The sequence below is a fragment of the Corvus moneduloides genome, chromosome 16 (assembly GCF_009650955.1).
Source record: "Corvus moneduloides isolate bCorMon1 chromosome 16, bCorMon1.pri, whole genome shotgun sequence".
Lineage (NCBI taxonomy): Eukaryota > Metazoa > Chordata > Aves > Passeriformes > Corvidae > Corvus > Corvus moneduloides.
Window position 1 is genome coordinate 14678402 of NC_045491.1, and position 23086 is coordinate 14701487.

General features: G+C 41.9%; 1 protein-coding gene across 2 annotated transcripts in view; it reads left to right on the forward strand.

The window, feature by feature from the left end:
- The window catches only part of GTF3C1 (general transcription factor IIIC subunit 1), a 38106-nt gene that overhangs the window by 2354 nt on the left and 12666 nt on the right, over positions 1-23086 (forward strand). Inside the window, exons 4-27 of one of the 2 annotated variants that reach the window (XM_032125519.1) lie at positions 337-480; positions 1046-1142; positions 1632-1755; positions 4701-4856; positions 5473-5588; positions 6629-6953; positions 7947-8158; positions 8636-8775; positions 10463-10616; positions 11580-11683; positions 11926-12107; positions 12448-12714; positions 12937-13082; positions 13481-13578; positions 15097-15193; positions 15927-16104; positions 16521-16656; positions 17688-17823; positions 19570-19651; positions 20308-20493; positions 21014-21171; positions 21307-21449; positions 21635-21716; positions 22870-22982. In XM_032125519.1, the coding sequence (XP_031981410.1) occupies positions 337-480; positions 1046-1142; positions 1632-1755; positions 4701-4856; positions 5473-5588; positions 6629-6953; positions 7947-8158; positions 8636-8775; positions 10463-10616; positions 11580-11683; positions 11926-12107; positions 12448-12714; positions 12937-13082; positions 13481-13578; positions 15097-15193; positions 15927-16104; positions 16521-16656; positions 17688-17823; positions 19570-19651; positions 20308-20493; positions 21014-21171; positions 21307-21449; positions 21635-21716; positions 22870-22982 (3576 nt within the window). The remainder of the gene's footprint in view (positions 1-336; positions 481-1045; positions 1143-1631; positions 1756-4700; positions 4857-5472; positions 5589-6628; positions 6954-7946; positions 8159-8635; positions 8776-10462; positions 10617-11579; positions 11684-11925; positions 12108-12447; positions 12715-12936; positions 13083-13480; positions 13579-15096; positions 15194-15926; positions 16105-16520; positions 16657-17687; positions 17824-19569; positions 19652-20307; positions 20494-21013; positions 21172-21306; positions 21450-21634; positions 21717-22869; positions 22983-23086) is intronic. The other variant, XM_032125520.1, reaches the window with a different exon arrangement.

A 23086-nucleotide genomic window follows, 5' to 3' on the forward strand; every position in this document is an offset into this window, starting at 1 on the left:
CAGCATAGCCACGAGTTAGAAAGAGAGGACGGGAAAGGAGGGCATGGGGATACAATGCTGATTCAACTGCCTCATCAACCCATGTCATGATACTCTGTGTATAAAGGCTCTAGGTTAAAATCAGAGGTATTTCTCTGTTTAATTGGATTAACTATGAAAATGAATTTCACAGGTTTTCTTAATTGTGGCACTTCCTAACTTCAAGGTGTCACTTTGAAAATTGCCATGTGTCACTAAGGCCATAGGTAATATAGGTAAAGTGTTCTGAGTACTGGATAATTAGAATTTGTTTGCAGAAGTCCTATTCCTATAGATACCTTGCCATCTTTTCTTTAGAGTGGATGCTGGAAAACTTCATTATCACAGGAGAGTATTGGATAGAAGTGGTCTGATAACGATGCAGTCCCACGTCATCCGACTGCCAAGCGGAGCACAGCAGCACTCAATCCTGCTACTTCTGACTCGCTTCCACGTTGATAGGTATGGTTTAAGGGTCTCCTGGGTACCCTTTGACCTTTTGCAATGATGAGGGATTGTTCTGTTGTCACAGAACCATCAGTTTCCCGGAATTGACTCTTTTCAATTTCTTTATTAACTTCTCTTCCAAATGTCGGACACTTTAAAACTTGTCTTGGAGCTGTAAACAATGGACTTTTCTAGTGCCTGTCACCTGCCTACGTAAACATAACTCTTCTTTTTGTAGCACTAATCACTCAGTTAATTTGGACTGTTTTCACTTAAACACGTTTCTAGTAAATTCTTTGTTTTGTTTTTCTATCTTGTTTATGATTAGAACTTGTGCTTCTGTGGGTTGCCAGTGAAGTAACAGCTTGGGCTTAGTCATTGTTGCCTCATTTGAGGTCTTTTCCTAGAGACAAATTATCTCATGTGCTATTCACAGGAGGAAAAGAAAACTAGAATTCCTAAACGAATCTGAGAACACTTAGCATAGTTTCTCTAGTGACTGACAGTTTCTAAAGCTACAACTCATGTTTATGAAGTTATATGCATACTTACATGTAAAATAATTCTCTTTCTTGGTTAGGAGGAGCAAATATGATATTCTGATGGAGAAGCTCTCAAGTATGCTAAGTGCTCGTTCAAACCAGATGGAAACACTAGGAAACTTGAGGGAAGAATTGGTGAGATTCATTCCTCTTTTCAAATTCTCACTCAGTAGAACCTAGAGAACGAGTATCAAAGGCCCTCATTCATACTACCTGCTTCTAAAGTTGCACAAAATTCTGGGGTAAGATATCAAAAGAAGGATCTCAAAAACCTACCAGATCAAGTTGCTGTTGGTGTTTGTCATGGGGGAGGAGTTCTGTTCCAGCCACAGCTTCAGAAATGTTTTGTCAGTGGATGTCATTGTGCAGTTCTTACTTTTCCAATGCTGCTGTTTGTGTGTGTGGCAGAGTTGGAGGGATACAACACACTCAGGAACATCTCAGGTTCTGCCCACTGTCTGCACTAAGTTTCAGTTTCTTTCATTAAGGCTTTTAAGTTTCTTATGGATATCTTACCCCAAAATACTGTGTTGTAAGAACAGGTGGTAGAATGCCTTTGATAACAGTCAGCAGCAGGTGAAGCTTTTGGGCTGCAGTGACTTTTGCCATTTCTCTTTGCATCAGGGCCTTTGTGAGAGAACCTTCAAACGTCTCTATCAGTACATGATGAATGCTGGCCTGGCCAAGGTCGTGTCTGTCCCCTTGCAAGACGTAAACCCCAGTGGAGGACCCTACAAGACAAAGAAAGGTGACTGGAACAATGGTTTTGCTGTCTTTTTGTGTGATTACATTGATGCCATTCTATCTATGAGCTTCATATCTTAAAAGAGGTGTAAGTAAAAAATCTGTTCATGCAATTATGTAGATAAATGTGTTACTGAAGTTAAAATGCTGCAGCCCACTTGAATTAAGCATTTGCTACAGATTTTTAAGGAGTGAATGCCACCAAGTTTGTTGGATATCAGTGTAAGCTGTGGTCTTGGGACCTGATAAGACTGCTCAAGCCAATACAGAGTAGGAACAAAGCAGTCTGCTGACCTTTCAGGTTGAAGTTAAATGACAAGTCAATAAACTTGGCAAAAAAATACAAAAAGTTGTATTGAAAAGAGGGATCATTATGAAGTTAAAAACCAGACCATTCTTGGTTACAACTTTTCCTGAAAGTCATGAGAATGCAAGGTTTCTCTGAAAAGTTTCCTGTCAAATTATGGAAGTAAGGTCTTGCAGCACTTGGAATTCACACAACACAGAATATTCTGAGTTTGAAGGGACCTCCAAGGATCATCGAGTCCAAGTCTTAAGTGAATGGTCTGTACAGGGATCAAACCCACACCCTTGGCATTATTAGCTCTCACCATCTCTCACCATGCTGAGCTGATATCAGCATTGAGGTGAGATACCCAAGAACTGCTATCCAAAAAAGCCTGCTGAGGGATGGTTTAATGCATAACCAGCTTTGAATTCCAATTTAATTGGTTCACAAGAACTGCTGATAACTTCCAAACAAAGAAGAGCAGGACTGCATGAGAGAAGAGAGCAAAAGAAAGTAACTGTTCTCAGAAAAAGCTACAGATAAAACTTGCACAGGGGAAAAAACTACAAGAAATAATAATGGAAAGTATGAGGGAAGGTAGTACCACCAGTGGAATTAATGCAATTCCTGAAAGAAATCTAAACCAAATCCTTAATCACAGAAGATCCTAAGAGGCAGATTTGCAAGGTTACAAAAAAAAATAGTTCTGAAAGATGAACAGTGTCATTTTAGAGATATAATGAACTGTTTGTGAGAAAAAATAGTAAGTCTGATATGAGCTAAGCATTGTAAATTATATAATCGTTGTGAATAGGAGTGATCTTAAAGGAGCAAGTGAAAGAGGCAATAAAACCATGAAAAACTCCAGAATGCAAAAAATAGTGCCAATTACATGGAGTTGGATTAAGGCTCTTGATAAGACAAATTCCTTCAAATCTTTTAAGTCCAGGGAAGGGAAATTCTCTGCAGGGAAAGTGTGTTTTGACCAAAGAGAAGCAGAGGCCAAAAATAGGTACAGTATCAAGCATGGCTGAGAGAGAAATGACCCAGGTGTTTCAGGGATGTTCTGATGAGCTGCAAACACTTGGAAATAAAACCCAAAAGACTAGACAGCATGCCTAAAAGACAGTTAACAGGCAGTGGTAAAAGCATTTAACTTCCAATTAAGGTATTTACTTAGAAGACAACAAAATACAAGTCCAGTTATAAACTTGGTGGCAGCCCCCAAGGCAGTGGTGTTTCATGCTCTGTCTGAGACTGGCAGAACAGCAGCTGCATTTGCTGCTTAAGTTTGTTGTGAAAAATGCCACTGGGTGAATCTTTCACTTGAATGATAATTCCATCCTACAGATGTAAAAGCTGAAAATCCACAAAAATGCCTTAAAAACACTAGGTATTAAAGGAGGATGAATTAATAATAGCTGATTTTCAGCAGAGATCAAGATAGTTTAATCTCTGGAGTTATACAGGAAAGAAGATAGAAATATGTGGGATGCACTGAGGATGAAGCCAGAGCATCTGCTATGGGAAGAGCATTGTTGGGCAGCAGGAGCTAAAGAAAAAGGAATTGGTTTGTTTTGGGAGATTTTTTTTTGTTGTGGGGAGTTTTTTTGTTTGTTTTTTCAAATACTGCTTCCAGTGAAAATTAATGGGCTGTAGAAATACAAAGGATATAATAACAGTGCTTGCAACCCTACCAAAATGTCAGCACTTAAATCCTAAGCAGCATCCTGGGGAAAGGATTCAGCTCAAGGGAAAATAATGGAATCATCTGGCCTGGAGCACAGTCACATGGTCCAGTGACTGTGGGTTAACTTTGTGTCAGTTGCACATCAGTAACTGCTCAGATATATAAACACAAGATAAAATTCATCAGCTGAAACCTTGGTGATTTTAACTAAAGCCTTCACCTGGCATTTTCGCAGCATTCTGTAGCAGAGGAGCAGGGATGGCTGGAGGTGTCGCCCCACTGCTGCAGGATGAACTGGCTACTGCTGCAGCAGCTGCTGAATCACTGCAACTTGCTAAGGTGGCAGTGTCCAGTGACCCAGTTCTAGTTACCACTGCTCTGAGGTGGTGCAGCAGGAGCTCAGTGACACTGAGGAGAGCATCCTTTACCATCCTTCACCACGGAGCAGGATCTCAGCTCTCCTGCATCTGTCCTCACTCTACCCTTTGCTGGAAGGGCCCAGTGAGCGGAGAGTTAACATGGCACAGCTGATGGACTGTAACATGCTAGGATGTGGAATTAAATCATCTACAAGAATCTTGTGGCTGGTGGGCAGCAGTGTGTTCTGTCCTTGTAAAAAGGAATGGGTTTATACCCAGCGAGTGATCTCCCAGTCAAATATGTGTTCTCCAGGTGTAATTCTGGGGATGAGCACTCAATCCATTTATTTATGCTGTTGAAGTTTCTCCTACTGGGCAGTCCTAGCATTGGCACAGATGTGAAGATTTGGAGCACCTCAAAAATTCAGCTGATTGCCAGATTCATACAAAGAGAAAAGCTGTTGCAGACCTTTCCTAGAAATTCCCAGTTGTCCTTAGTCATTTGTTCCCCATTGCACTGCTACTTCTTCATGTTGCTGAAAGAAGTGTTTAAACCTGTGCACACCCCCTGCACTTTTTTAGGAGGTGTTACTAACACTCATTTTTCACAGGGACTGATGTCATGGTCCGTTGCCTCAAACTGCTGAAGGAATTTCGGAAGAAAATGGAAGATTATCATGATGATGATGAAGAGATCATCACAAAAGTTGTCCAGCCTGTGGATATTGTTTGTGAAAGGGATATGCTCACCCAGGCTTATCAGCTAAGTAGGTGATGTAAGACATCTGAAGACTTTTCCCATTACCTTCTTACTCCTTGTAGTATAAAAGAAATGTGTATATTGCAGATGTTTTTACATTCTGGTTGCTTTTGTATCAGAAAGTGTCAGTTTTTCATAGCAAAATGAGCTTTATGTCCATATCAGACTGGAGGTGCTGCTACCTGTTAGCCCTTCCTGGAAGCTTAGCAACTCTTCAATACCACCCAGCAGAAACTGGATGTTGTGATGGGATGAGAAAAGAGGAAGAAAACCACGTTCCTTATTCTCCCTATCTCTTTTCCTTTCCAAATGGAGAAATTAATATCTAAGTGTGGAAAGCTGCCAGGGGAAAAAAAATCATCTGTGCTTCTAATTTGAATCTGTCACCTCCATACCTCATTCTGCTGGGCACTGCTTCATGTAAAATTGTGGTTTATGACAGTATTTGGCTGAATATTTTATGTGTGTGTAAAAATGTCTTTAGTTAGTGGGGAATCTTAAATTTAATATTCTGGCAGGTACTGCTGTTTGGGAAATATTAATGTATGTAGAAAAAAACACATATATAAAATTCAGTCAGGTTATTTCCCTGAGATATTTTTCTGTTTTTCTTTCTGCAACAGTTGAAAGTAGAGGAACCAAAGGCATTTCTCAGGCAGAAATTCGCCTGGCTATGAATGTGGGGAAACTGGAAGCAAGGATGCTCTGTCGTCTTCTGGACAGGTACAAAGTTGTCAAGGTAAGGCTAAAATAAAATAATTTAGATACTTAATGAAACTGAAGATACAGCTGTGCTTACTCTGGGAATAACGCTGTTCACCTCAAACATTAGAAGCAGCAGAGATTTGAGAGTGACAGTGAGAGAGTCCTGGTAAGATGGAAAAGAGAATTAATTCAGTTGAGTAAAAGGTGTGTAAGGCAAGGGTTCGGTACTATGATTGTAACCTGCTCTAATTAGAGGACTGAAGGATCTTCTCAAAGACCCTCTGTCCATGTAAAGTCATTAATCTACTTGCCTTTTGAAAATGCCAGGAAAATCTGGAGCAAAATAACTTACTTCTCTAGGAGTTATGATGATTAAACTTCTTATTTCCAGATATTTCAATGTTTTCTTCATTTCACAAGACAAATCCAGCTGTCCTGTCTTGCAGGCACGCAACAGTCCCTTTCCACAAAGGCAGGATGTTTGCCATCTTCCCTCAATGGGGAAGTTTTTTAGAAAAATCTTGTCATTTAGTAAAAAGTTCTGTAGGGTTAAAAAACAAGCTGTGTAAACCTTTAGAGTATCTTTACATATTTTTCCTTAGTCAGCAGTGAAAATGAAACCTTCCCTTATTGATTGATGAAGTGCTGGAGTTTGTAGATCCTTGAAAGCACCTGCTGTTGCAGACAGGGCAGCAGCACTTCCACTGTAGTCTGAATCACTCAGAGAACTGCAGTGCCAATATTTCACAAACATTTTTGTTGTGAAAAAAATTGATTTCCACTCTGAATACACACAGTTTGTTCTTCCTCAGACTTTTCTCTGTCCCTCATACCATAGGAGTTTTAATCTAGTACACTGGTAATGCGGATTTATTTATTTTTCAAGCACAGAATTCCTTTTGATTTCTCAGTGTGAAGATTAGGGACATTTTTGTTACTTAAAAAAAAAGAGTATCATGGTATCTTTTGATGTGGGGGAATAACATTTAGAACATTTTCCCACTGTTGATGCTGGAGAACACTGTAAGAATGGAGAAGCAAGGTGGTAAAATAACATTCCAACTATTTCCTTAGGGTTTTATGGAGGATGAAGGTCGGCAAAGGACAACAAAGTACATTTCCTACATTTTTGCAGAGGAGAGTGATTTAAACCGTCAGTTTGAGAGGGAGAAGGCCAGGAGTGAGCAGTTGGCTACAGTTACTTTGGCTCTGGTGCCAGAAGATTCCCCACGTGTGGAAGATGTGTCTCCTGGAGAAGATGAGACTGTGGCCTCAGAGTCTGACAATGAGGAAGAAGGGAAAAACAGGAAGAGGAGAGGAAAAGGTCAAAAGACCAACTCTGGTTCTCCATTGAAATCAAGTGTCCAAGGTGATGCCCATCAGACAACACCGGCCAAAGGTAACTTGTGATTTTGAAATTTGGGGAACCTCCTGCATTTTTCTTATGGATCATTTTATTAAAGAACAAATAGCATGATATTAGCTTCCATTATGGTTTTTGGTCACATATTTATTTTTAAGCCTCTTTGGTTATTTCCCTGCTTTCCCCCCAGATTGCTATGGTTTGGAACACCCAGCGTGGTAACCTCTGGCGATTCCCAGGGCTGAGGTGTGCCCTGGTGTCTGTGTCCCAAGTAGTGTTTGTGCTGCCTCTCCTGAGCCCATGCCATGTCCCTCCTTTGCCCTGTGTAAATGAAAAGGAGCTCACACACTGTGCTCCTTGGATATTCAGGGTTGGGATGACTTGACCCACAGCCTTAACTCACCTGAGTATTTTGTAAAGAAAAATATCTTGTCCCCTGAAGTTAGTTACCTCAGCTTTTTCTTAAGTTATTTGGAACATTTTGGTGTGAAAGCTACCAGCCTTTTGGAGGCATGTTTTAAAAAGATATGGTGGGGCGTTTTTTACTTAATTTTTTTTTTACCTATTTAAAAATGTTCCTACAACTGCTCTGATGAACTCCAAGGGAAGAGAGGGATCTCTATTTTTCTATGTAGATTATCTTTGGAGTAATACTAAATTCTTATTCTCATTCTGCTTTGAGACAGAAAAGTGAGGTTTCTGGCAGAACCTGAGAATCTTTGAGACAGAAACTCTCCTTTCTTCAGATAGCAGTTTCTGGATAAGCCCTTCATGACTTTCCAAGCTGTGAAAAGGTTTCTGCGTGGAGAGAATTATTTGATGACAGAGAGTTCACATTTTTTTAACTTTACTTTTGGAGGCTGAATGTGGTCTTTCATGGTCAAACCACTGCTTCCAGCAGGGCAGAATATGTGAAAAGTGTCGCAGAATGCTTTTAAGTGCAACTACCTGGGTGGATGGGACAATGCCTCTTAGAAAAGCTGCACAGGGAGAGCAGAACAATTACAAGGTTTTTTGCTCTCAAACCAGGCTCAAAGCCAACAGCTGTGAAGTCGCAGGGGAAGAAGCAGCCTTCCCCTCAGATTCTTGAAGATCCTGAGGAGCTCCCAGACAACGTTTCAGGGGAGAGTTCTAGTTTGGGAACCCTAAAGCAGGAGTCCAGTGTTTCCACCTGTGCTCATCCCACGGATGAAGATGGAGATGTGGCTGTGGTGGAGGAAGTCAGACTTGAAGATCCTAAAGTAAGATCAAATGTCTTAATATCTTCTTTTTGTACAGCTGTCTGAGTTAAGTTTTATGCTCTTATAGCAAGACTTCAAACTAGAGTTTTGTATTTATTTATCAAATTGTTTTGGGGTTTTTTGAATTAATTTCAAAGTGCATTCATATTTTGGCTGCACTGCATTGTAGTTGTAAGTGAAAATTTTTCCAGGAGATAGGAGGGTAGGTGTCCAAAATACAGTTCTGGCTTAGTTCCCTGGTGCTCTCCAAATTCTGTGTTGACTTAATGCATGTCATTACTTAATGTAGCACACACTACATTATACCATCCACTCCTGGGAAGGGGAAATAAGGGAGAATCTCCATCTGAGTAGTTGGTTATAAATAAACCCAGCCAAACTCAGAATTGCTCAGCTGTTCCTGTGTGAGGAGCCCCCGTTAGGCTGCAGATGCTGGCTGGTTGCTGTCCCATTTTGATTTGCTGTGCTGTGCCCCAGAAGCCCTGTGGCCACAGGAAGGAGAAGCGTTCCAAGGCCGCAGCGGTGGAGAGGCCCCACGAGACCTACAGGCTCCTGAAGCGCCGCAACCTCATCGTGGAGGCCGTGCGGAACCTGCGCCTCATCGAGAGCCTCTTCACGTGAGCCAGGGCAAAGCAGAGCCCGGGGAGGCTGAGCCCTTGGGGTGGGGAGAGCACTGGGTGCTTATTCCATTCTGCCTTTTCTTGTCCCTGGTGGCACTGACTGTAAGGATGGAGAGGCTGGCACAGGGAAGGTGTGGGGGATTGAATCTTAATCAGCTGTTTGGAAACAACAATAGTTCCATGCAGATAATGTCACAAGAGTGCTTTTATATGTCTCATAAATAGAGATCAGAGAACTTACTCATCTGTTCACAGTAGGCCAGACTTGGGGCCACACTGTAAGGTACAGCACTTCCCTGCTGCAGAATTCTTTCATCTGCATCAGTTTTATCTCTGCATGCTTTCAAAACTTGTTCATGTGTTATTCTGTATGGGGTGGAGAGACTCAGGTCTTCATGTCACTCATTACTGGTCACTGGCATCCTAGCAGGGCCCTCAAAGTTTGCTTTTCAGTGCAGTTTTATGTGGTACGGTTATATGTCTTCTCCTGACACCTTATCAGAGCTGGAGATACTTCCCTAAAAGTTACAATGTCTTTCAGCCCTTTAAGAGTTCACCTCCAAAAAGAAATGGAAATTCTGGTGCTCTGCTGGATCCTAAATTGGCAGTACTGTCTTGTCACAAATAGGATTGCACCATCCATCTTCTCTGTCAGCACAGAAGATCCTAGCATGCCAGTATAGCCAGGGCTGCTTGCTGTAGGAATTTAGTCAGAAATCATGGCCTTACTCTCCTCTGGTCTGAGAATTTTGAAATCTTCTGTCACCTTCTTTAATTGCTGAGTGTTGTAAAATTAGAGCCTCATCTGGCACCAGCCTCATCAGTGATTGATCAAGTCACATCCAAGCGCAGGCCTGGAAGATACTTCAGGTCTTGCTGACCCTTCAGTGCTGCCAACAGGTTGTTCACAGGTTCCCTCAGAATCAGTGGAAGTTCTGTCCCTCCCCAGCCTCTGCCAAGGAAATGTACTGGTGTTTGCATTCCATTTGTTAATTACCAGGATTTGGTAATCTTTGGGGAAAGTTGAAGTCCATGTGTACATTCAGTTATTGCTTCATTCCCTTATTATCTTCCAGGTCTTTTTCAGAATTGATTCCCCAGGATTGAAAGAGCCCAGAACTAGGGTCTGGGGCATTTGTGGGAAAGTGCATGGGGAGAGTAAGGTGTGAGCACAGCCCTGCCACTGTGGCAAGGGAAGAAGGGAGAAGGGAGCTGGCTTCAAGGGGTGGGATATGTGGATCTGTATCTATGTTGTGAATGCAGGAGTAGTTTCTGTGCTCTGAAACCACTGAATAAACCCTTTCTGCCTCGAGCTGAACTGAGCTCACAACTGCAAGAACAGACTGCATTTGTTAAATCACCACCTAAAAATGCTGTAGGTTCTCCTGATCTTAGGGAAGCTGGATTCATAATTGCACTGTAGCCATGCACAGAGGAATCAGGCATTGAGAATTTGCTGTCAGAACAAGCAGTTCTCCCCTAACAAGGAAAAGCTTGAGTAGAAAGAAAATAGGGCTGAAATGTAAAGCGAAGTTCCCAGTTGTCTTCAGCAGAAGGGAAGAGAGAGCAGGGACTGTAAGAAGTAGAGAAAGAAATGACCATTCACCCCACATCCTCTAACAAACTGCTTAGGGAGTTTGGAGCATTGCTGGGCTTAAAATGCAAGGTATCTGGCATCTTTCAGACTTCAGAAGATGGTCATGGATCAAGAGAAGCAAGAAGGTGTCTCCACCAAGTGCTGCAAGAAGTCCATTGTGCGGCTGGTGCAGAGGCTGGCGCGGGAGGGGCTCCTCAGGCTCTACCGCACCACGGTCATCCAGGATGGCATCAGCAAAAAGGTGACTGCACAGACACAGCATTTAGCTCATTTATCACAGCGTCCTGGGCCTTTTTACTGGAATGTGTGGGTGACTTCACTTCTTGTGGCACAAGCCACAATGGAGCTACCCAGAAGCTTCATGTCAAACTAAGCTACTGTGGACACCAAATCATTGCTTTCTGTTATTGTGCTGCAGGTAATTGAGACCAAGGAATAGGCCAGAGATCAAAGTCTCTGAATCTCCCTTCCGAGAGGTTCTGCTACTTATCAGTTCTGTGATTCATGGTTCTCTCCCTGCACTGTCAGGCTGCACCATAATTCTATTTAAACCCCTTTTGAAAGCCAAGAGTGTATGAAAAATCCTAAGTGATCTTCTGAGTTGAAATTTTATAGAATGTGATTTTTTTTTTTTTTTAAACAAAAATCCACTGTTAGTGAGGTTTATGGAAGTCAGATGTCTGTGGTTGTAGAGCTGAGACTTGTTACTTGCTCTAGTGTGAAATGCTCATAAGCAGGGAATTAAACACTGAAAGTTACCTGCTGCATAATTAGTGTAGAGCACATATGAAATCTCACCAATCTGAATTGTGTGTGTACCTTCAGCAGCAATATCTGTTAGCTTGGCCTTATACCTAATGAGTTCTGACTTTTCATTTATCCCTCTCAGCCTAATATTTACAAGTCAAAGTATTTGTTTCTCAAATATTTCAGATTTTAAAAACCCAAAACCGAAGGTTTGTAGAAATGCCATTAGCAGTTTATTGGTACAAAGACCATGTGCTTTGACCTCTTGCTTAATACAAGGTAGCAACAGGAGTTTTCATCCAAAAGTGTTGATGTTCTGTGAATTATTAAAACCATCATAGGATTCATCCATTGTGGCTACTGCTAATTAACTGTTAATCTCAGATAATTTATGCAGCTGATTAAGAGCTGATATCTCCACAGACACCTTTTTTTTGTGTTCTGCTGCTCTGAACAGGTGGAGTTCGTTGTGCACCCCTCCGTGAGCCCAAGTGATCCCCTGGTGAAAAGCGCCATCGAGCAGGTGCGGTTCCGCATCTCCAACTCCAGCACTGCAAACAGGCAAGTCAGGGATGCCTGGGAGGCTTGGGATGGCTTGGGGGGAGCTTGGCTTATCTAGGATGTACAAATACATGCAGAGGAAGTAAACACAAGGTAAGCAAAAAAACTCCAAACAAACAACCTCTTTAGCAACAGAGGAATGGAAGCACAACGCTGAGGAGATGTGCTGATGTCTCCTGAAGTCAGGGAAGAACGGGAACTCTGCTTATTTTTTACCTAAGTGCTGTGTGGCTTTACTGCAGGATTAAAGTCCCCCAGACACCAACATCCCAGGACCATGGTGAGGAAGAAAACCAGGGGCAAGAGGCAGTTCCTGATTCAGGAAAAACGCAAGAAAGCTCATGTAAAGCTGATAATAATCGGGCAGGAAAAACTGATGAAAAAATGGGCATAACACAGCTAAAGAACTATCACCCTGTTACAGGTACAGCTAATTTTGGGTTTTCTGTCATCCTTCACCTTCCCACTTATTAGTAGTAATAATTTTCAGATACAAGTGGGTTTTTTCTTCTCCTATAGAAGTCAAATTGGATTTATATTAAACCAGTCTCACTATCCAATGTTTTCTTGCTGCTTATGTTTTTTACAATTGTGAACTGGAGCATTTGTATTTACTACTCCTTCTTTACTATTTGTAACTTATATTTACTTTCAACTGCCCATCTTTCCTTCCAGTTTTCTTCACATTAGTTTCGCACAGGGAGCTGTTTCTCCTGCTCTAATCCTCTTTTTATTTCTGTTTGGTCTTTAATCTTCCTTCCCAGTTCCAGGACTTGGACGTTCTCTTGGCTTTCTTCCAAAAATGCCTCGTTTAAGAATGGTCCACATGTTCCTCTGGTACTTAATTTATGGACACCCTTTAAATGAAACACGGCAAAAAGGAAGTAGTGATGGTGAGAGAACACAAGGGCTGGATGAGAATGCAGCTGTAATTGAAGCACAACCAGATGGGACCTTAGAAATTGTGACAACTCTGGTGAATCCTGAGACCTCTGCACAGGAGACTGAAGTAGATCTGTCTCATCAAACAGGTAAGAAGTGGCACATCCTGACTTTACTACAGACTTTGCCAAAAATAGATAAAAGTCTACTTGAGAAAGGTTTGAAAATCAATGGTTTAGAGAATTTTCAGGTCGTTGTAGATTTTAAGACTGTGAACTGCCAGTTGTGTTCTGCTTGAACACTCAGAGTGAAACTCTTGGTGTGGGTGTTGGGTTTGTGGTGTGAGCCTGAGCTGGTGTTGTTGTTCCCAGTGTACGTGGATGACTCGTCATGGATGCGCTACATCCCTCCTCTCCCAGTCCACAGGGAGTTTGGATTTGGATGGGCTCTTGTCAGTGACATTCTCCTCTGCTTGCCTCTCTCAGTCTTTGTTCAGATTGTACAAGTCAGCTACAAGGTACGGTGCTTTTTTGTTTCCTTCAAAGTCTGGTGATATCAGCTGTACCTATAGGCTGGAAAAAATATCTTCTTACTCTGTTTTAGCAAAACTAGACCCCGGAGAGGAGAGGAGACACTGCAGTCTTTTACAGAAATAGTTGCTCTCACAGGTTCACTGAAAAAAAAATGTATAGCCCTGTAAAACTGCAAATTCTTAAGCTACTATTTTGCCAAGAGCTTTTTGTAATCTCTCTGAATCTTCTGCCTCATTGATTAACAAGAAAAATGTTTAAGGATTTTACAAAAGCAGTAAGGTTTGCTTAGAAAATATTTTAGTAGGCAGTTCTGGTAGCAGAGCTTTATACTTCAGGGGATAGTTACATTTTGCATTTTGGTTAACTTCTGAAATAATTCTAGGTGGAAGGTCTGGAAGATTTTTTAAATGATCCACTAAAAAAGCACACTCTGATCAGATTTCTTCCAAGGCCAGTCCGACAGCAGCTCCTCTACAAAAGGTAAGCAGATGAGTCAAAAAAAGTGGCTCTAGAGAGGAACCAGCGGTGGCTGATGGTTTTCTCAGTTATTTCCTGTTTGTGTCAAAGAGAACTTTGGCACATAAGACAAGGATCATCAATCCTCAAAGGATAGTGTGCCAAACTGTATTTTTCTCTCCCAAATAGAAGGTAATAAGAAACTAATAAACAATATTCATGTATGCTGTCAGGCAGTGCTTGAGAGCTGGGAGGTTCTGTCCTTCATAACTCACCAGCAGGATGTTGCTTCTGTATAAAACACGCTCCTGACTGCTGCTAAATTCAGAATTTAATAGGTTCTAAGTGTTGCTGTCCTTCATAAATCTTTCCAAAGGTGCCACATTTCCCACTTCCTGCTTCTCACACATTCATTTTCTCCTCGTACTCTCCGTGGCATGTCTGCCATGGTTTGCCATTCCTCTTCCAGGGGTGTAAAACTTGAGACTGGACTGAAGAAAGGAAAGTGATTTGAATGTGTGGAATTGCGAGCACCATGTTAGCTTTTCCCAGAATGTCATGCTGACAGTTTGTGAATGGTTGGAGGTTTGTATGACATTTTCCAAACCTGCAAATGTGCCTTTGGTGAGGGAACAGGGCTGGGCAGTATCAGCTGCCAAGGCTCATGGGGAGCCCAGGTTTGCAATTTCAAACCTATTGCTAAATCTCAGAAATGAGAAAACTGGATTTATGGCATTTTCTGAAATCTGCAGGCTCCATCTGATGGGTTGATGCAAGACAATATGACACATAACCAAGCTGTCTCTTCAGCCTCTATTCACTAAAACTTCTTAACTGAGCCAAATTTCTAGGCTTGATCTTTCTGACCCTCAGAGAAAACGCCTGCCAAAATCCAACTCCCATTTAACTGCATTTAATTAGATCTTAGTGAAGGTAAACGTGGGCAAAGCTAAGTTTTTACAAACTGCCTCAGAAACTAAATCTTGCAGAAGGTTCCTGCAACTGCCAGAATTTTGCCATAGATGGAGTTATGCAGGATGGGAAATGTTGCACTTTTTGTTCTGCCAAAGCTTTGAGCAACTGAAAGCAGTTTCTTGGAGCAGTAATTTTAAACAACCTGAACTGCAAGAATCATTGCCCGGTTCTTCATACATACACATATGAAGGCCTGTATTTAGCAGTCATGTTTTGTTACTCCTATCTTCTTTACATAACATGAAATTGTCTGCAGATCTGCTGTTGACCATATTTAATTCATTCTTACATATGTTATTTCTGGCTAATTTTCATTTCTGCAAGCAAAATTTTACTTAGTATTTAGCTAAATTATTGGGTTTGTGATTTGAGGAAAGGAAATTTGGACCCTTGGGGTATTCCATGTTTTCCATAGGCTGGTAATTCAAGCAAAAATACCACTTCAGAAATTCTACAGCTTGGTGGTTTGCTGAAAGTTCAGGTTGCTGCGTGGAAATGTTGTATTCTCTGGTATCATTTTTCCTGTTTTCCTGAGTGCTAATTGTAACACTCCTACCATTGCTACAGGAGGTACATCTTCTCAGTGGTAGAAAACCTTCAAAGATTATGTTACATGGGACTGCTGCAGTTTGGCCCAACAGAGAAGTTTCAAGACAAAGACCAGGTAATTAAAAAAAAGAAAATTTAAAAGGCAGTTGCTCTTCATTAATTTTTCAAGATCTGGGCTTCATAATTGCCTTAAATGAAGTACTGATTTTTCAGATGTATGTGCAAACCTCCAGATCCAAGTGATATTTTAAGTTGTGCAGATAATTTTTCACCTCTTTCTCTGGAAGGGAACTACTCAAATGTATAATGCTGAACCCTGCACACAATAATGATCCAGGAGGTCCCAGACTGGCAAGACTTAATGAAAAATGAGTATGACACATTCTTTTCCATCAAGGTGTTAAGCTTGGATGTCTGACACAGAATAAAGGCACTGTTCAGAGTAAAATAATGACATTCATATGCATCTTTTTTAAATAGAGAGCACCTGCAAAGGAGAAAGCAGACCAGACTTTATGAGGATAAGAAAGGTGATGAGGCCCCCAAACACACCTATTCATATCCTGAGTGAGGACTTGTAGGAAATAGCCACTCTCTGTGGAAACTTGGACTATCCTGTGCACAAGGCTGAAAAGAAGCTGTTCTAAATCTAGAAAGGAAATTTCTGGATTGCTGTCAAGGGAATTTGGGAATACAGTGCAGTAGTGTGGGAATGGGTGTGGCCTCTATCAGAGCGGTGGCTAGGAACGGCAAAGACAGAAACTGTGCAGTTCTAAACCAGCTGGTGTGTCCTGCTGATGAGGCAATTTCAGTGATGTTTACAGCCTGAGCTGTGCTGTGTCTCACAGGTGTTTGTGTACATGAAGAGAAATGCTGTGATTGTGGACACCACCATCTGTGACCTGCACTACAACCTGGCCCAGAGCAGCCGCCCCTTTGAGCGGCGCTGGTACGTCCTCAACACCCTGCAGGACGTGGAGAACTTCTGGTTTGATCTGCAGTGTGTCTGCCTGAACACACCCCTGGGTATGGCACAGTTGTACCTCCTGAGCACTCTCATTGCCCCTTCTGGGCACACCACAATTCCTCTTCCCTTCCTAAAACTTGAGTCAGGCTCTGTTTTGTCACTTGTACTGTTTTGGAATGTTGTCCTGTGCATCACAAAAAAAAATGTTGGGAGCAATGACCATATAATTCTATGAAGGTGTGATCCACTTGTGTTCATGGCAAAGCACTGCTGCCCTGTTGGAAGTATCAAAATTGATAGAAGCCCTTCTCTGTGAGAAGCAAGCATGTTGTGTTGAGAAGAGGTAAAAATGGTAGTACTGTTTTCAAGCTAGTACATACTGTTTGGGAGCAGTAGTTTGCCAGAGCAGGGTGGATTGAAGATAAGTTGAATTCTGAGTTGTCATGCTGAGAGTGAAACCCGTTTGTCTGTCCAGGAGTTGTCCGCTGTCCTCGGACAAAGAGGAGCAACCTTCCAGGGGAGGAGACTGCTGTGGATGTAGAAAAGGAGCAGGAGTCAGCAGTGAACAAACACAACCTGGAACGAAAGTGTGCCATGCTGGAATACACCACGTAGGTCACCTTGGCCCCTGCTTGGCTTCTTGAGTAGGCCAGGCAAAATGAACTGTTCAGGTGTTGAGGATGTGACTCAATAGCAACAGCACTTAAGACTCAAGCATCTCAGCTGCGTGTTCTGTGGAGTTCAGAGGTGAAGTGATTCACAGGGGAGGTAGTTCTGTTTCATGTTCCCAGTAACTTGTCTGCCAGGCAGGTTGTGGTGCTGGAGGGATGGGATAAACAGGTTGGGATTTCCTTTCAGAACAGTACAGATGTGTGTTGCAGGAGTCCTGAGGAAACCAAACTTGAGAGGAAGGGAATGCTTCCCAAGTACAGTGAATGCCAGCAATAACAAAGGTTCTCTGCCCCTATGTGTTATATCATGGTATCTCAAGTAGCTTCAGTAGCTCCCCAGTGCCACATTCTGAGTCTTGTCCCTTTGTGCTGTGCTTGGCTGTAATTGGTTGCAGGTTAGTTTGTAATGTGGTGTTGGTGTGCACTGTAATATGGAGGGGATCTCTGGAGCATTTAATCTTCTGCCTAATCACACCCAGAATACCTGGGAGGACTGTACACTCACAACCTGTGACAGCCATGCAGAACCCCAGCTAAATTTTTTATATTGTGTTGTGCACTGTGGTTTAGCTCTGCCAATATTCTGTTCTGTTTCAATAAACAGTCTGTTTAAAGGTATTTTCAGTTAGTTCCATGTTGCAGGTAGATATATCAAGTTATCTTAAAAAAAATAGTGGAGTTGAGGGACCCAATTCCACTGATCCTTGCTTGAACTTCTGCATACGGTCTCTTGGTGTGGCAGTAGATCTTTTAAATTGAATATCTGGTGTTTACTTGCAGTTAGGCTGGGGATGACTGTGACATCTTTAAGGTCAAGAAGCAGTTTTGGGATGTAACTGATGGTGTAACATTACCCACTAAACTGGGAGGGCAAGGGGAGAGTTCTGCACGTTGCACACACACCAGTTAAGAGCACTGAGAATGCATCTGTACAAAATAATTACTGTGGGTTTTGTTCCTCTTGCTGGTAGAGGCAGCAGAGAGGTGGTTGATGATGGATCCATCCCTGGAGATGGGCTGGGAGCTGCAGGTCTGGATTCCAGCTTTTATGGGCATCTGAAACGCAATTGGATCTGGACAAGCTACATCATCAATAAGACCAGGAAGGTGGGTATTTTAAAATTTATACACTGTAGTGACTTCTCCAAATTTTAATGTTACTAAGGTTGAGATAGTGACACCAAATTCTTACTGTTTGCATGCTCTCAGTAAGGGTTTGCATCACTGGAAAGAAATGAGTGCCATATGTTCACAAATCTTGGTGCTGAGGTGAATGAAAGAATTGGACATAAATTTTATTTGAAAACTGAATTTGACAATAAATTTGTTTGTACATTCAACCAAAGGACAAATACTTCATTGAGCAAGCAGTTCACACTACTCAGTGGTACCTCTTGCCTTTCTGGAATGTAGAAGTTGTCAGACAAAAAGCAAAACATCCAGAATGAGGAAATACAAAGGAAAAAATAAATAAATAAAAATAGGGAGCCCAACGTTTGCAAATCAGAATTCTGGCTAATGTCCTGTCTCTGATGGAAGGTTGTAAGAGCAAGGGATATTCCCTCAGGATACTCTCCCAGCTGTCTGCAATTTTGGCTCAAGGCCATTCTAAATCTGGGGCTGATGTTTCAAAGCAGTAATAGCTTTTTTCTTCTAGCATTAATTTGTCTGGTTTTTGAGCACATGTAAGTCTTTACTGTCCCCAGCCTCCTGTGGCAGTGTTTCAAATTCCTGTCATGTGCAACCACTTCCTTTTGATGCCTGAAGCTCCCCAATAATTGTAGGACTAAGGGAAAGCTGTGAAAAATACGTTCTCCATTACTCTTGCTGTTTCACTTGATTTTTGTAGACATCTCCCATGTTTCCCATATTCATATCCTTCTCTTAAGACTGACATCTACTATTCCCAGCATGGAACTGTCCTGTCTTTAATCATTCTTGTTGCCTGTTTTTTAACCTGTGGTAGTTCTACTCTATGCTTTTTAAGGTGGAAATACAATCTTGACAGTGCTTTAAGGCTGTGGCCAAACACAGATTTTTATAGCTGCTTAGTGTTGCTTTACTTCCCTACGAATTCCGTACATCTCCTTTGCTTTTTCACCATTACCAGGCATTGAACAGGCACTTGCACAGAACTGCCTGTAATTACTCTCCCCTGAGCACTGGACAAATCAGAGCCTATCAGTGGATATAAAATTAGAGTTGCTAATTTATTCCCCTCAGGCAGGATCATTTCACTCTTAATTTTGTCTGCTGTTCAGTCACCTCACTGTTGAGCAGTAACACATCCTCCAGCAGTTCTTCAGTCTCTGTTTACCTCTCCACATCCTGTGACCAACTTCTGTCCCCAGTGAACTCCACACAAAGGAAATGGGTTTAGCAGAGAATGGCAGAACTCCTGATACATTGCAGTTGGTTCAGGCTCAGATTTAGGATGGGCAGAATGTGCTATAGGAGGCATTTCCTCAGTGTGTTTGCATTCTGGTTTTGTGCTTTTCAGCAGTTCCTTTGGAATGTAAAATGCTTTGGAAAAATACTGTTTTACAGCAAATTCTGCTCAGCCTCTGTAACAATGAAAGACTTGAGCATTTCTTTTACAGTAATTACTGCTTTTAAACTTGAGATTTCTTACCTTCACAGTCTAGTGGTCATTCCAGTGTGATTTAAGAAAAGCTCTGGAGCCATTCTAATGTGTGGTAGTAACGATACAAGTGATTTCTTTGTTATAGCCAGGGATCTTTTCCTTTAAACTGAAAATTTATTTCTGACACTACTCAGGTTATAACGTAGATTGTTGTTAAAACCAGTGCACCCTTTTTGCATGTCACCTTTTTTAAAGCTGTGTTGTCTTAGGAAAATACAGTTTCTGAAAATGGACTGACAGCAAGACTCCAAACCTTCCTGACCAAACACCCCCTGCCACTCAGTACTGGAGGTAAGGGCTGAGACTGTGCCACAGCTCTTCCTGCCTTTGTCAAACCCAGCATGAAGGGTGTGGGTTGTTCTTGTCTCCCTCCAGTAATCTGGGATGCTCCTGGGGCAGTAAAACAGATAAATGATTTCATTCCTTATTAGGGGCTATATGGAACAATAATTTTTAATCTAGTATTGATGACATGGGTTGGTCCTGTCTCCTTACAATGATAGAGGATACTTCTGGGGCTGTAAAATAGATGTGTAAGTAACTTCTTACAGAACAATAATTTCTATCCTTTGTAATTTCTGATGTACAGTTTGCAGAAAGTCCAGAGGGACCAATGTTTTGTAGCACTGTTATCCAGCCTAATGTTTGAGCTAAGGAGGAGAAAATGCTTCCGTTTGAATGTAAAACCTCAGCTCTGTTCCCTTGTGTTTGTGCACTATAAACTAGACTTAATTACTTGATGATTCCTCATTAATGCAGGAGTTTATTCTGTGAGCTGCTGAGAAGGGGCATGAAATGACAGGACTAACAAAGAGCAATTCTGAGAGGGAATTTTAATTTAAATCTGTCTTCTAATTTGCTGAAATTTGTCATTTGGTCTTTATACCTTAACATTGTAGAATGTCATTGCTATAAAGCTCCACTGCTGTAAATATGTGTCATTTTAGGTAACAAAATTAATATTTTGGGAGAAGCAAAGGTAGGATCAGAGTCACTTATCCATAAAGAGGAATATATTGAAATAAGTAAAGAACCAACCCAGGATCGAACAAAACGAGTGAGAGGTGGAAAAAGCCAAAAGAGGAAGAGGCTTAGGAAAGATGTTGGAAAGAAGACAAAGAAGAAAAAGAAAGGTAAGAAACAGGAAAAAGCAGCATTCTTTACAATGCCTAGGCCTGCTGGAAGCTGCTTTGGAAAAGAGGGTGTGTGACAGGGCAGCTTTCTGGCCATGTCTCTGGGTTGCCTCTGTCAGTGAGGAGGCTCAGGTGCCCTGGGGAGAAGCAGCAGCACGCTGTGCCCATGAGCTGTGTGTGAGCCACAGCTGCACTGCTGGGCTGCACGGGCCAGGGGAATCCTCATGGTGTCTGTGCCAGAGCAGCTCCCTGCAATTCATCATCAGCTCTTGATAGCTGGCTTAAAGATTCCTCATGGAAGGATGCTCTAGGTTGTCAAGTTTGCCAATTAAAGTGTTTGTCTTCTCATGCCTGGGAGAGGTATTGCTGCATTTCACTTTCTAGACTGCAACTTCCTTCCCTGCTCATCTCTCATTCTTACGAGCTTGAACTGGTGCTGAGCCTGTGATAGAAGTTTTGAGTCAATCAGAATACAAAGTGCTGAGATAAATGTCTTTTTTTGTTTCCCTGGATTTGTTAGAAGAGGATTCTGTAGACAAAAGCAAACGGCTGCGCTACCATGACAAGGCTGACCAGAGTGCCCTGCTGAGGATGACGCGGCTGCGCGTGACCTGGACGGTGCAGGAGGACAGCCTGCTCATGCTGTGCAGGATTGCCAGCCACGTGCTCAATGCCAAGGTGCTGAACACACCCAGAGCAAGGAGCTGCTGGCTGCTGCACACACATTTCATCAGCCACCACTTCATCCTGCTCTCAGCATCGTGGTGCACAGAGAGGGAGGTTTAACTGCAGATCCTTCTGTTCCTCCTGCAGGTGAAAGGGCCCTTTGTGCCCTGGCAGGTGGTGAGGGACCTCATGCACTCCAGCTTCGAGGAGTCCCTGGATAAAACCTCCCATTCTGTGGGACGGAGAGCCCGATACATTGTCAGAAACCCACAGACCTACCTCAATTACAAGTAAGAAGTTTTCTATGTTCTAAATACAGGCTAAATTCTCCTGAAGGGACATGGGCCTCCTACCTATTTCTTTTGTTTCATGTAACTTAAAAATTTCATCTTGTTTGCACCCTGCTGCTGTCAGATCTGTTTTGAACTGGGAAAATTTCAGCTCTAAGCAACACCTTCAATTGAATCTCTTGCAGAGTTTGCCTTGCTGAGGTCTACCAAGATAAAGCCCTCATCGATGATTTCATGAATAGAGAAAATAATTATGAAGATCCACAGGTAGGAGGGAAGTATTCCAAAAGTTCATAGAGTACTTTATGCTGTTTGGATTACTGAGTACTTGCACTGTAAGAATTACTTTTCTCTCCCTGGAACCTTTAGCTATTGTAAAAATAGCATCATTGTAAAAATGCAGCATCACTGCTGGTTTGGGAGCAAAGTGGACACAGGGCAGCTTTCCAAAGGCACATAAACAGCGCCCTGTGCAACAACCATTGTGTTTTCAATGTGCTTGTTTATAAACAGCCATGACTAAACATCTCTATCTGCTGATTCTTTTTTTATCCTTCGAGCCACTTTATTATCTGAGCAAGAAAACGTTCTTGCTTTGTAATTTCTAATTTTTTATTCCGGTTGTGTGTTGAAATGTTGCCTTAGCTTCTGTGGATGAGTGCAGGAATGCAAGCAAATTTTATAAGACTTGATTTGAGCAGCCAAAAGATTCTATTTCTTTTTTTTTTCCATTTAAATGAACCACAATTTCAAATTGAAAAGTTGTTTACACTTTCAGTGCAAACAATTCCATTTTGAATTTCAGATTTTTTTCAGAACTGGAACTGTGTCACAGCAAGCTCATTTTTATCCAGGAATGACAATTTATACCATTGTCAGAAAAGCCCATCAGTTCTGTTGTTAGATTCATGTTGCTTAAAGGAAGAGTAGTTGTTCATTGATGAGACATCACTGAAATAAATATGTGTCCCCATCCCCAAAGTCTGTCTTTGGAAGCAAATATAAACTTGTTTCCAGAGAACATTCCTCTCATGTAACAGGTGTTCTCCAAGCCATGATTGTGCAAACAGACTTAATGGAGAACATGGAAAAGCCTGAAGGGCTTGAGCAGAAGTTTAAACATAGCTCTAGCAAGAGATCTTGCTGTTAAATCAGGAAATTGTCTTAGAACATATGTTCATAGTGCTTGGCTTGTAGCTGTGAGCTGATTACAGATGGAACCTGCAACTGTTCACTAAACCAGCAAACACAAACTGCAAGAGCTTTTCCCTGCCTTCCCTTGGCTGTTGGACTGCTTCTGACTTCATAATTCAAACCCAGCTATTTCTACAAGAATTTCCATGAACACTTGAAAAGTAGAGGGGTTTTTCCCACTCTAAGAAATTGAGGTTGATGACATTTCTGTCTCCTCTTTCCTAAGGTTTGTGCAAAGGAGTTTAAAGAGTTTGTGGAAAGACTGAAAGAGAAATTCAGTTCAACCCTGGGGAATCCCAAACTTGAGATTCCTGACACTCTGGAGGAACTCTTTTCCAGGTATTTTAATTATGGTGCTTTTGACTCTGTACATGGGGTGAGGCAGTGAGAGGGGGCAGCAATTCAGAGCAGGTCTCTTCTCTGGGCATGATTTACACCCTCTG